The 14,115-nt window shown below is 37.6% G+C and overlaps 2 protein-coding genes across 3 annotated transcripts in view; both read left to right on the top strand.

The window, feature by feature from the left end:
* The window catches only part of aqp3b (aquaporin 3b), a 62,733-nt gene extending 49,923 nt beyond the window's left edge, over window positions 1-12,810 (top strand). Inside the window, exon 6 of the mRNA XM_028805152.2 lies at window positions 8,890-12,810. Coding sequence (XP_028660985.1) covers window positions 8,890-9,064 — 175 coding nt within the window. The 3' untranslated portion in view covers window positions 9,065-12,810. The remainder of the gene's footprint in view (window positions 1-8,889) is intronic.
* The window catches only part of LOC127528851 (uncharacterized), a 676,472-nt gene that overhangs the window by 144,438 nt on the left and 517,919 nt on the right, over window positions 1-14,115 (top strand). The window lies entirely within an intron of this gene.

The following is a 14,115-nucleotide window of genomic DNA, read 5'->3' as shown; positions in this document are numbered from 1 at the left end:
CTGAAGTCTTGAACTCATGGACATCACCAGATGCTGGGTTTCCTCCTTTTTAATGCTCTGCCAAGCCTTTACTGCAGTGGCTTTCAGTTGCTGTTTGTTTGTGGGCCTTTCTGTCTGAAGTTTAGTCTTCAACAAGTGAAATGCATGCTCAATTGGGTTAAGATCAGGGGCCTCATGTATAAATGGTGCGTACGCACAGAAATGTTGCGTACTCCCATTTCCATGCTCAAATCGCGTTGTATAAAACCTAAACTTGGCGTAAAGCCACGCACATTTCCACGGTAACTCATACCTTTGCGTACACAATTTATCCGCCCGGTTTTGCAGACTGGAGGCTCCCAGCGTCAAAGCAGTGCTACTGTTCCTGTGTGATCACCCTTTCTTTCTTATATCCACATTCCTAGCGCGGCTTTATAAATACACTGAAATTAACTGCATATTGTTTATTAGTGTAATGCATCTGATTGTAATTAACCTGTAGCAATATAATGGTCCAGGGAATAGCCATAGTATTCCAAATACCATAACTGCTTTAGCGTTGTAACTCTCACTGCATCTTCTTCTTCTTTCAGCTGCTCCCGTTAAGGGTTGTAACAGCAGATCATCTTTTTCCATATTACTCTCACTGCACCACTCGGAGTATTTATATCACTGTATCTGAGTGGGAAATCACAGCAGCAGCTGATCGGAAAGAGAATTATCGGTACACAGCATGAAGCAGATGCTGCCTGAGCCACAGCAAAACGCTTTAGTAGACTTCCCTGTATGGACTTCGCGGTTTAGAAACAGTTTCATCCCAAGAACTATAAACACACTAAATCAGTCCATCAAGTGCTCCTTGTAGAACTGTTTGTACTTATAAGTACAATCACCTCACTATAAACTTGGGATACAGTTATAATATTGCACAATCTGCGCCACTTTATAAAGCGCGTATTTACATATGATGACGGTATTCATTTTTAAGATGAAATGCAGCAAAATATGTTGATTATATTATACAGATAAAACTTTAATTTCATTTAAATAATCTGTATTGTTAATAATTAAACATGTGAGGACACGGTGCCGCAGCGCTACCTAGTTCAGTAATTGTTCCTGCATTGCATTGTATTCTTGCTGGTGCTGACGTGACACTGGAAAGATAGACGGATATAATAATTAAACACGTACTACGAAGATATTTCAATGTTCCTTAAAAGTTTTGAAGAATCGGTGTTCTAAGCTTACAGATGGCTTCACATCTATTACATCGCTGATTGTGTGGCGATTGGGATTTTGGAGAAAGAAAAGTAAGGACAGGAATTGGAGGTTAGTACGTTTGAAAGAGACAGTACTTCTGTAGTAAATTATTTCATCGAAGGTCGCACATGGTGCCGCAAGCCTCTTGCGTGAGACATGAACAAGCACTGCGCCACCGTGTCCCCATGTTTAATAACATGCTTTCATTCCTATCATCATGAAAAAGATATCACGTATACATCTCAGTATTTTAATTATTCAGAGAGCTGTAATATCACGAATGTAATGGATTATGTGTCCTGTCGGAGAAAGAGAAAGCCCGTTTAAGAAGCAGGTAGTGATTCACACATGTAGAGCACATAGAAGATCAAATACAGAACAAAGCATTTAATGTGCCACTTTAGTTACAATGGGATTTGAGAAACTAGTAAATTAAATGATTTTAAGATGAAGTTTATGATGTTCAACTTTAATGGCAAAATAAACTACGTGATTAAAGTGGAAATTTCGAGATTAAAGTTGACATTTCGTGCTTTTTTCCCCACTGTGTGCCTATTTTTTTGTCTGTACCCTAATAAGCTTTCATATGACACTCAGACGGTGGGCTACGGCTCGCCTTTTCACGGCGACTTTAATATGTGATTTCTTTTTTATTTCGGGCACTATACGACTCTGTGAAGTTGAGCCTTCGAGTTTCTACGACACTCTGTCACTCAATCAACTTCCTTTTGTTGATTATACCACTGTTTAAACCAACAAATAGTACGTTTTTCCTTTGCCTCTACTTGGTATTCGCTGAAATTCTTATATTCCCCCCCGTGCTTTTCCCATTGTCTTTTCACAGAAGGCTATTTATATTGATTTGCATATTCAAAGAGGCGTAATTCTGCGAGGAGTTGTGGCGGGACAGAAGGCACGTGTACGTACGTTACTTTTCACGCTGATCGGGATTTATTTAGTGGAAGAACGTGAAAGTTTGCGTACGTACAGATTCCTGCATCTGGATTTTTCTGTGCGTACGCACATTCCCGCTTTTGTGCTTACGCCATGTTATAGTGTAAGTTCTACGCATGGCGTTATACATGAGGCCCCAGGTGACTGACTTGGCCATTCAAGAATTTTCCACTTCTTTGCTTTAATAAACTCCTGGGTTGCTTTGGCTGTATGTTCTGGGTCATTGTCCATCTGCATCATGAAATGCCGCCCAATCAATTTGACTGCATTTAGCTGAATTTGAGCAGACACTATGTCTCTGAACACCTCAGAATTCATTCATCTGCTTCTGTTCTGTGTCACATCATCAATAAACACTAGTGTCCCAGTGCCACTGGCAACCATGCACGCCCAAGCCATCACACTGTCTCCACCGTGTTTTACAGATGATGTGGTATGCTTTGATAATGAGCTATTCCACGCCTTCTCCATACTTTTTTTTTGCCATCATTCTGGTAGAGGTTGATCTTGGTTTCATCTGTCCAAAGAATGTTTTTCCAGAACTGTGCTGGCTTTTTTAGATGTTCTTTAGCAAAGTCCAATCTAGCCTTTCTATTCTTGAGGTTTATGAGTGGCTTACACCTTGCAGTGCACCCTCTGTATTTACTTTCATGCAGTCTTCTCTTTATGGTAGACTTGGATATCGATACGCTGTTGAGAAGGGGTTTCTCTTCACCATGGAAATGATTCTGCGATCATCCACCACTCTTGTCTTCTGTGGACGTCCAGGTCTTTTTGCGTTGCTGAGTTCACCAGTGCTTGCTTTCTTTCTCAGGATGTACCAAACTGTAGATTTTGCCACTCGTAATATTGTAGCAATTTCTCAGATGGGTTTTTATGTTTTCGCAGCTTAAGTATGGCTTCTTTCACCTGCATGGAGAGCTCCTTTGACCGCATGTTGTCTGTTCACAGCAAAATCTTCCACATACAAGCACCACATATCAAATCAACTCCAGGCCTTTTATCTGCTTAATTGATAATGATATAACGACGGACTTGCCCACACCTGCCCATGAAATAGCTTTTGAGTCAATTGTCCAATTACTTTTGAGCCCCTGAAATGAAGGGATTGTGTTAAAAAATGCTTTAGTTGCCTCACATTTTTATGCAATCGTTTTGTTCACCCCACTGAATTAAAGCTGAAAGTCTGCACTTCAACTGCATCTGAGTTGTTTCATTTAAAATTCATTGTGGTAATGTACAGAACCAAAATTAGAAAAAAGTTGTCTCTGTCCAAATATTTATGGACCTAACTGTAAGTGAAATAAAATGTTCCGAAAAGCTTAGAGAAGAGGTACAGTATAATGGGAGTAGAGCAAATGAGATCAAAAGAGAGGCCAAAGACCTGGCGAATGGGTAATATAGCTTAAGAATAGTACTGTAATCTAACAAGTTTCTTCTTATGTCAAAAATATGGAAGAAAGAAATTTGGAATAGCAACTGACCTACCTTATTAAACCCAGTTAAAAGATATTAAACTGATTGCTTATTTATTTCTTGATCATGTTTTTGATAGAAAACATGGTTTGAGTTGAATAAAACATTTAAAATGAATTATCATAACATAATTGGAAATAACTCAAATATTATATAGATAGAACTTTGTGAGTCAATTGGGGGAAATCTGGCATTTTACAGAAGCTCTACAAATACATAAATAAATTATATTATGATAAACAACAAACTCCCCTCAAATATACACCAGAATGACTAAAAATGTAAATGAAACAAAAACAAACAAAAAAAAAAAAACTCACTTAGTAGTGTCGTTGGTACAAAGGAGCTCCTTTCTTGACACATTATTGCTGAATAACTCTTTGGCTGAAAGTACTCAGTGTTACTCATTTAAGAATTTTTTTTGTAAAAGCCCTCGGGCTATAAATCAGTTTTCTTCTACTAGGTACTTACCTCATGAGACATGAATGGTATCTAGTGACACGAGACAAAGACTGGACTCCTCCACAACTGTATCTCTTTAGAGAATCCTTGGGTACCGCTGATTTGATGTTTGATTTTTGTGTTGAATGAGCGGTTGCTTACGGAGTCCTGAATGAGACACATTACCTGCATCGTGAGGGAAAATCAGTTACAGTATTATGTCCATGTGGCTCACAGGATCCTCATTGTTGAGGACTCCTATGTAACACCTGGCCTCTGGGACTGGACCATGTGTGTGCTCCTTTAGTAACCGGGATCCCAAGCAGTTTCATCATGTGGTGGGTGCAGCAACACGCTCATGTGTTGCAAACATATAGCAAGACAGAAAGCACCAGGACTCTAAAGACTTAGACCTTCATCCTTTTGCATAGATATCGGGAGTGCCACACACCCCTTTCTATTGACTGCATGACCACCCCCATGCTCTCCCAATCCATCTATTGACTTCATAGGAAGAGTCACCAGAGACATGAATGTCACTGCCGAGGTAATTAAACAAGGTCAACACTCTCTCTGCAGACAGACACACTAATGACCTCTTAGGCGCAGCCATCAGCAAAGTAATTAATTAATGTACATTTAAATTAATGGGCAGCTGAATTGTTAATTACTAAAGACTTTGGTAACACTTTAGGTACTGCAAAATGCATTTATTTCTCATTTACTATTATGTAGCAAGACCTTAACAAACACTTCTTTGGGTCTTGTTAAGAGTGTAGGAATATGCATAATTCATAATGCATAATTATATTTATTTGCTGCATTTAATGATTGTGGGAACAAAAACAAATTATATAAATTAATATATATATATATATATATATATATATATATATATATATATATACAAAGAATTTGCAAAATTCCACTGGTTGTGGCATTGTGTCTGAAAGAAAGTAAATAGGCTGTGATGTGCAGGCTTATTCTATTAATTGTATCATTCCAGTTTTGCTTTTCTTTATGGTGGCCCCAAAGGGTAAGAGGCAGAAAACCTAAACACCTGCCACACACAAAATAAGACATTGTGCACAGGTGTTGTGCACAGATTGAGTGCATGGAAAAGTAGGTACGAATTCAAAATAAAAAAAAAATGCTGGTTGGTGGAAAGGACTGTCAATTACTCCTGAGTAAACGTGAATGTTTAAATGTATAACGTTTTGTAACTGAATTATTCTGTATATAGCAATCAGAGTATATGTGAATAAAAGAGTATGTCTTCCAAATTTGCCTTCAGCTCCAATGCAGCAATTCTAAATTAATAAAAGAAAACCTAAGAGTCACAATCTTCTGGTACCTTGCATGCATGTATGCACAGTGAGACAGACTCAATCAAGATAAATTATCATTATTGTAGTAGTGTCCTGTATGCGAAAAGGCCAGAGGATTAGCAAGAGCGCATCGCCTTTCACTCTGTATCTCTCTGCAGACCCCTTTGTCACCTTGCAGAGACTTCCAACGCATCTCCGAGTTCACCAAAACATGTTCCGCAATGTAGGAATTGGACTCAGGGAGTCCGTTCTGGATCTCCCAAGTAGGTTTGATGATCCCCAACAAAGAGACCATGCTGTCATAGGATTGTCCCGAGGTCAGCTGTGTGAGTTTATTAGGCAGAGCCTTTATTAGTAAGGCACAGGCCATGTGTTCAACTATTTGTCAGGCATTCATTTTACTTGGCTTTAGCCAACACCCAACTTTATACCAAAGTGCATGGGCCTCTTCTTGGAGAGATTTTCCTGGGTTAAATTCCCAAGTCATTGTGTCTCTCACCTCCCCCCCCCCCCCCCCACCTTTATCAAAGGAGTTTTCCTTTGTGGAGTTTTTGGGATTGGTCCCCATCCTCAGGAGCCCATAATAAGTCCCCACTGCGTTCTTTTCTGAACCCGGCCCTCATCTGTAGGTCCCTTGCCTACAGTCCCAGATCCTCTTTAGAGGTTTCCGGGTTGGAACATACCCCAGATTCCCCAGACACACACTGTCAGACTCCAACTCGGTAACTTGGGAATGGTACTCTCCTACCTGAAAGGTCTTCAGTTAGTTGGGACGATCATGTGTTGAGACTTTGTTCTGCATTTGCTTCCAGTTCCAAAAGGAGGCCATGATCCTGCCAACTACCCCACTGTTAAAGAAGTAGTCTTAACAAATGATAAAGGTTTGGGGCAGCCACCCGTATATTGGCCCTGGCTGCAAAAGGGCATAGAAAACAAGAATGATGTGCTTAGGTTGGGTTCCAAGACTGAACTGATGAGATTTTGAAAAGATGGTGGCATTATAAGCCGGAAAGCAAAAGTGGTGAAATTTGGCTGGAACCGGAAGTGACGACATTCTGGGTGCTGGGACCGGAAGTCACATCAGTCTGGGCACTGGAACCGGAAGTGATGCTAAATCAGGCAGGTTTACCGGTATTTGGCCTGCAGAGATAACAGAGGTAGGTTTAGTGCACCCTGCCACCCCCTGGCCTGGTGGGTGATTACCTCCACTTGGTCCACTCAACTCCTTTCTAGTCACCCATGTTTGACCACATATTTAGTTATTCAGCCATCTCACATAGAAACCATAATTGACAAGAGCGCATTTGTGTGGTTGTCAAATCTATCATAAAATAATCACACTTTAATACACTGGAACAGTGTGACTACTCATAATTGTTTACATGAATCTTGTGTTTGAGTTTAAATTAGCCAGCACAGGTGGTCATGGTTATGTATACTGTATGTGTTGGCATTTAGTTCAAGGCTTGTTTATGCCTTAACTAACACACATACCTGCATTTATGTTCATTTTTTCTGATTATTCAATAATAGAACTGGAATCATAATGTACATAATGCCCTAGTATTCATGCACGCAATGTAAAAAATGACTGATTTTATAGTTTAAACTAAACAGCATCTACATTATTTCAAATGAAAATGAATTAGACAGTCTGCTGGTTGTCGTCATCACATTCATTAGGAAATGACTGACAGTTCTTTCATTTCAAATTTGAACCTACCATTTTTGTACATTCAGCTCCGATTTTGTGTGTGGCACTTGCCTTCATTTTTTGGACATCCCTCTTACCTTCTGTGCATCTCTCTTTGATTGTGTGTGTCATGTCTTATTTTGTGCACAGCACTTATTTTAATTTTCTGTTACTGGCCCTTTGAGGCAGTTGTATTTCTTTTTATTGTAAACAACAGCACTCTACTGCCATCTAAAAGACAAACAGGCCCATCTTTAGAAAATTGTGATTTTCTTTTATGGCATTTGCTCATCACTTCTTTTGCATTCATCTTAGAAAAAATATGCACCCTATTTTTGTGTTTATATGCTTTGACATATTTTGTTATTAAATTATATTGTCATGCTTACTTCATGTTACTTTTTTACAAGATTACTTTATTTCTGCAAAATGGCCAATTATGAAAACTTGAAATTATTATCAATTGACATTTATACAGTTGACTTGTGATGCTTCTTTGTAGGTGACTTCAAAGTGTTAACATATTAGTACTAATAAAGGACAGAGCCGACTATACTTCCTTAGAAGGCTGGCGTCCTTCAACATCTGCAATAAGATGCTGCAGATGTTCTATCAGACAGTTGTGGCGAGCGCCCTCTTCTACGAGGTGGTATGTTGGGGAGGCAGCATTAAGAAGAAAGATGCCTCACGCCTGGACAAACTGGTGAGGAAGGCAGGCTCTACTGTTGGCATGGAGCTGGACAGTTTAACATCTGTGGCAGAGCGAAGGGCGCTCAGCAGGCTCCTATCAATTATGGAGAATCCACTGCATCCACTAAATAGTATCATCTCCAGACAGAAGAGCAGCTTCAGCGACAGACTGCTGTCACTGTCCTGCTCCACTGACAGATTGAGGAGATCGTTCCTCCCCCAAACTATGCGACTCTTCAATTCCACCCGGGGGGGTAAACATTTAACATTATACAAAGTTATTTTCTGTTTTTCACCTGCATTATTATCAATCTTTAATTTAATATTATTTATTGTATCAGTATGCTGCTGCTGGAGAATGTGAATTTCCCATTGGGATTAATAAAGTATCTATCTATCTATCTATCTATCTATCTATCTATCTATCTATCTATCTATCTATCTATCTATCTATCTATCTATCTATCTATCTATCTATCTATCTACTTTATGCTCGTTCATTAAGTGGCTGAATAAGAGAATGTTTTGAAATACACATGACAAACTGGCTCATACTTTATGTACATGCATCTTTGAGTTGCTTGTTAATCACTAGGGTTCATCATTTTTGGGAAATGCAGCCCAGATAGGTAAGCTGAACCTTGGCCATTTAAGGCTTTATATGTAGAAGAAAGATTTTGATATCAGCCCTAACCTTAACTGGAAGTTAATGTAAAGTCTTAAGAACAGGAGTTATGTGGTTGTACTTCCTTTAAATTAAATGAAAGCTGCATATACTGTACGGTTTGAATAGCCTGTGAATAATGTATTGCAGTAGTCAGTCCTACTAGATATAACAACAAACAATAAAATGACAAAATAATATACAGAAGAACAAGGACAGGTTGATGCCTAACTGAATGTTAAATATATTAAATCACCCTTTGCAGTCTTATGCTGACTAACACTAGTGAAAAAGCATCTGTAACCAGTAGTATATGTTTTTACCTTATATCTGTATTTAATTTTGTGTGTAAAACTAATTTCTGTTTTGATTTTTGTTTGTTTGTTTTCTGTTCATTTTAGGTCTGGAAATAATTGGTGGTGGGTACCAATTCTTGCCCCCTTCTTCGGAGCCTTCGCTGGAGTAATTGTGTATCAGTTCATGGTTGGCTTTCATGTGGAAGGGATGTCAAAGCAAAAGAAACAAAGTGAAGAAAACATCAAATTGTCCAATACAAGCTCTAAAGATATGGCATAATTTGGTCAATCTCTTCATTAGCCATAGAAGTGACCTCCATCTCCTGTCAAAAGACTGATGCTCCAGTTAAATAAAAATATTGGAGTAGTATTGTAGGTTTTCATTTAATATTTTCCAAATTATGCAAGCCAGTTGTGTAATATTTGTCATAAATTTTTTATTAAATTCTGCAGACATCTACATAATGCTATGTATACATCATGTAGTGGTCACAGGGGTATGAGGCTTAAATATCCGGTCTGATAAATGCAAAAAAAAAAAAAAAATACTTAAATATAATGTTCTGGATCAGTTCATCTCATCATATGCAGCATTGGTTTTGTTTAAACATTTTCCTTCCTTTTTGGCCATTTTCATTGCTAATTCAAATGACCATCCCCAAATTAATATTTTTACTTTGTGTTCTATTTTTCACTATTAGAAGCATTTTATTTCAGGCTTTTTTCATCTCTATTATGCACCTTAGTTCTTGTTCCTTATATTGATCAGGTAACATATTAGAAAGGGTTGATTAAAGTCCTGGCAAGTTATAATAATGATACATATTGTCGTCATTGCACAATCAAAGAAACAATCATCAAAACAAAAACATCTGCCTCCCTTCTGCCTTTTTGCCTTAAATGGAAAGCATTTACTACAAAGTAAAACAGTATCTCTAATGTAAAGATTTTGCTAAAGAGTTCTTGGATTTTTAGACTATTGCACAATGATTACATACGCTTTATGTCAACTTTACAGCAACAAACCCCTTATGATTTTTTAAACTAAAACTTACACACATATAAAGCAGGGACTAAAATGTGCTCAGTTGTCCTAATTGTGCTTTCTGGTTACCTGGAAATTAGCCATTTCTGCAAGTCTGAACAAGTCACTATAGCACTGGTAATGTGAGCTGGAGTTACAATTTGTGTTTTGGGCTAGTCCTGTTAAATAAGGAGTGCCTTTCCCTACCTTCAGGGATCCTTCTGACACTTATTTTTTTCAACTTCACAGTTATTATGCTATTCTATGGTTCCTGTTAAAGCCTAACTCTCAGAAATTAATCTGCTTTATTAGACTTGTATGTGTCTTATGAACCTTGAATGACTCATTAATATGTTTTCCTCTCTTTAGCCTGTAGATCCAGTATGGCTCCTAGGACTTTGTCTGAACTTTTTTCGGGTGGTAAAATTAAACTGTAAAATGTAGGATCTGATTGCCTGATAATATCTGATGCATTAGTTTTAAGAAGAATGTGCATCCTTCCACTTGTATACTGTAGTGCAGTGCAGATTAGTGGTCTTTAAACTCTTGTCCTGGTGGTATACAGTTCCTTAAATTGCTCTACTGCATGTGAATTAAAATTACCCAGCAGTATGAAAGTTAACAAAAGCATTTTGCTTGTAAGAGTACATTCACATTGTGAAATGCTTATTAAGATTTCTTAAATACATGGCTTCCAAAAAATATACTTTATGTTTAGCTGTTTCGGACATAGTAGCAGTAAATAGCAGTAAATACCCTAGTAATGTTGAACATTATTTGTCATTTCTTTATTTTACTCTGATATTACCAGTAACTGTCAAATCATCCCAAGCTGATGTCAGGACTGCTGTCATTGTTACCAAGATAAACTCGTACCCCTACTCCTTATTTAATTCAAGGAGATCCAGAATTTGATGGATAGATAAAGGGTAAATGGATGAATAGGAAATTCTCACCTAAATCACTAAAAGTATTCCTAAAACATTTTTTCTTTGTGTAATTTTTCAGCTTAACTATTATAATGGATTGGCAGAATGGTTATCACTGCTGTGCTCCTGCTTCAGGGACCTAGGTTCAATTTGTTTTCTAATTATTTTTTTTGGTTAAGTTTGCAATGTCAAGCCCCTTGTCTGTGTGAGTTTTTCTCTGTGTACTCTGGTTTCCCTCCATAACCAAAGATGTAAAGGTTAAGTTGATTCACAGATCTAAGCTACCCTTCTAAAAATAAGAAGATATGTGGCTGGTTTAGGGTTGTTTTTTTGCCTTGGACACCCCTGTAGCCCTGTATTACAGTAAATGTGTTGAAATGAAGTAATGAATACATTTCAGTATTCATGCTAAGTATCTTTAAATCCAACTTAAGAATCAAACTAATATTGAATAACGAAAGCATCATTTGTGTGTCCCAACAATATTAATAAGAAAAGCTTTTGCAAAGATTTTTTAATAAAAAAAGAAACTGGAAGTGTTATTTTGGTTAATGTAAATCTAAATCTGGTTGAATGTATTAGGAAGTGATAGAGGGCAACCGTAAATTGAATTATTTTATATCCTGTTCAAGTCTGTGCTACCCTCATGTATGCTTGTTCCAGCACATTGCTTTCTAAACTGTGGCCAATTCCTCCATCAAACTAAACTCTTGCTTAAGTGTTTTGGTTAATTCTGCTCTGAGCTATAGAACTTAAACAGTCCACAGTGTTTAATTTATACATTTAGAAATTTGCTGGTGATTTTGCTTTAAGTACACATAATCTATTACCCATTCTCAGTTCCTTTGTTTGCTTTGTTTTTGTTCGCTTTTTTTATTTTCTCCCTTCCAGTTTGTTAGAGAAGCAAGTAACAGAAACATTTTATTTACTGTACCTCTTTTTCTCATTTATTATTAAGTGTTAACTCTAAAGATGCATATGACATTACACAATAAATAACCAGAAACATAGCCTGCTGTCCCATGCATGTATGATGTCTGCCTTATGTTTAAACAGAAAAATCATTTTTTGAATTAAGATAGGAGTCAATGTTAAAGTTCTGTTAAGGAAAAGAATAATGAGGGATTAAAGCATTAATCCCACAGACACTCCTTCACAGTGCTGTATGCACATTTCCTTTTTGTGCGTTGTTCATTAAAATTTTATAAAAATGTTTGAGCACTAGTAGGGGTATTGGTATCCTGCTCAGAATGACTGTGAAGTCTTTCCCCCATGTTTCTCAAGCCCTTTTTATGGTGACTGATTATGATGGCCAGACTCTTGTCTGTCTCTCTTACTCTCTGTCTTGCATACAGACATGCAACAAAGCCATAGCTCATCAATTAAATAATTTTACTACAGTATTTGAAAGCATTGAGAAATGGAAACTGAAAATAGCCTGATTTAATGTAACTTCACACATTGACAAATATAAATGAGATTATTAATGTTGTAAACATTATAAAGTGCTGTGGTTTAAGTTTATACCTACAAAGCAATTTAATTCCTTGGAGCATTGTTTTGAAAAAACAAATCTTAAGAATCAGACTTAACGTAAAATTAAACATAAACAAATATGCTAGTGCTTCTAATTATTAAAGACATTTTTAATAGCTTTTCATTTCATGTTTTCAGCTCATTTCTTTTATTCATCCTTTCCAATATGGTGGAAAATGTGCAGTAATTCTGATTTTTTTTTTCATTTTTAACATACTGTTGATGCCACTGTGGTTTGAATACAAATTAAAACTGCAGGAGGTGATATGTGATTAAATGTAATTGAAGGGATCCTCAAATATATCTAATTTCTGTTGTATTTTTAAAGACATATAAACCAGTCAGGTGTGGTACCAAGGTGGTGAGATTTATATAATTTTCTTTTACAACTGTCCAAAACCTTTTCCTTCATTTGTGAATAAAGTAAATATCATTTCACTGAGTCTTTAAAAATAATGATGGAGCTTTTCTGAGCAATGTATATTATTTTCTTTGTAACATGTGCCTTTTTCTTTGATAAAACAGTGCTTCTTTAAATCTGTCTACACTCCCTCTTGCCCCTGGACTTACATAAATACTTGGGTATTATACCTTTTTCTGCCTAAATTGTCACAATTAAGGCTTTCTTACGTGCTGAATTCTCTTATGAATTGCTGTCCAATTAAGTCTCAGTCTGGTCACCTTCCAGCACTGGATTCAGTTGGCAAATAGAAAAGGGGCAATAATATCATCCTCACACTTGGTTTAATTGCAGGCTGTGAAAAGATTAGGCTCGACACATGTAAAATGGTTTGGGGCAGCCAGCCGAATGTTATATCTGGATGCAATGGGTTTGGTTTTTGACATAAGTGTCTCTGTTGGAGTCCAGACATGATCTGATGAGGGTTTGTAAAGATGGCGGTTTTAAGTAGACAGACCGGAAGTAACTTAGGGGAACTGGAAGTGACCTTCTTCTGATGTCAGCCAAGGAACCAGAAGTGACATCATCCTAGGCCCTCCTAAAAGAAAGTGACATCTTCCTAGGCTCCCTAACAGGAAGTGTCATCTTCCTAGGCCCCTAACAGGAAGTTGTGTCCTTCTATGCCCCAGAACTGGAAATGACACCATCAACGTTGAGTCAGACAGGTTTTCCTGCGGCTGTCTGCAGAGATAACAGGAGAAGGTTTAGTGCACCCCACCACCCCCTGGCCTGGAGTGAAATTACCTTCGCTTGGTCCATACAACGTGCGTGACAAGGCACTGAATCAAATGCACATGTGAATACTTTTAGGGACCACATTTTCAAAAACAATCAGGCTAAGTGCCCTCTGTTATAAGCAGGCACTTCTGTCAAGTCCATTGTGCCCCATCCAATTTACCAACCAGTCCCCCTTCTTATGGAGTCTTTGGGGTATACTTTTTGGAGGGCTCATTGCAGTGACTATTGTCTGATTCTCTTCACAAACTCTGCATTTAAAGACTGTTCCTAAGGAACAGTGTGGGATCCGATCTCTTTGATAAGTCTATATTAGACACCTTTTCCTTTCTTGTGCTCTTGACTTCATTACACCCTTTGACAATCTCCAAGTGTCACAAGTACAAAAATGCCTCAGTTCCCAGGTAGTGGCTTGGTGAGCTTTTCAAAGAAGGCACAGATTCTTTGCCAAATCTGCTAGGTGACAGTGTCAGTTCCTACGATTAATTAAGTGTTGATAAAGTAGATGCCCAAGACTGCAACTAGCTTTGAGTAGGCAAGTCTAAAGTTCTTAAAAATAGTCACCCTTTCATTGTTGCGTGGATTAGGAATCATACAAAGTGTTTACCTATGCTTCTGTTATACTGTATAAACCTATGTCAGAAAGG

This window comes from Erpetoichthys calabaricus, chromosome 7, assembly GCF_900747795.2.
Source record: "Erpetoichthys calabaricus chromosome 7, fErpCal1.3, whole genome shotgun sequence".
Lineage (NCBI taxonomy): Eukaryota > Metazoa > Chordata > Cladistia > Polypteriformes > Polypteridae > Erpetoichthys > Erpetoichthys calabaricus.
Note: the sequence above shows the minus strand (reverse complement) of the source record. Positions and strands in the feature narration are given on the sequence as shown.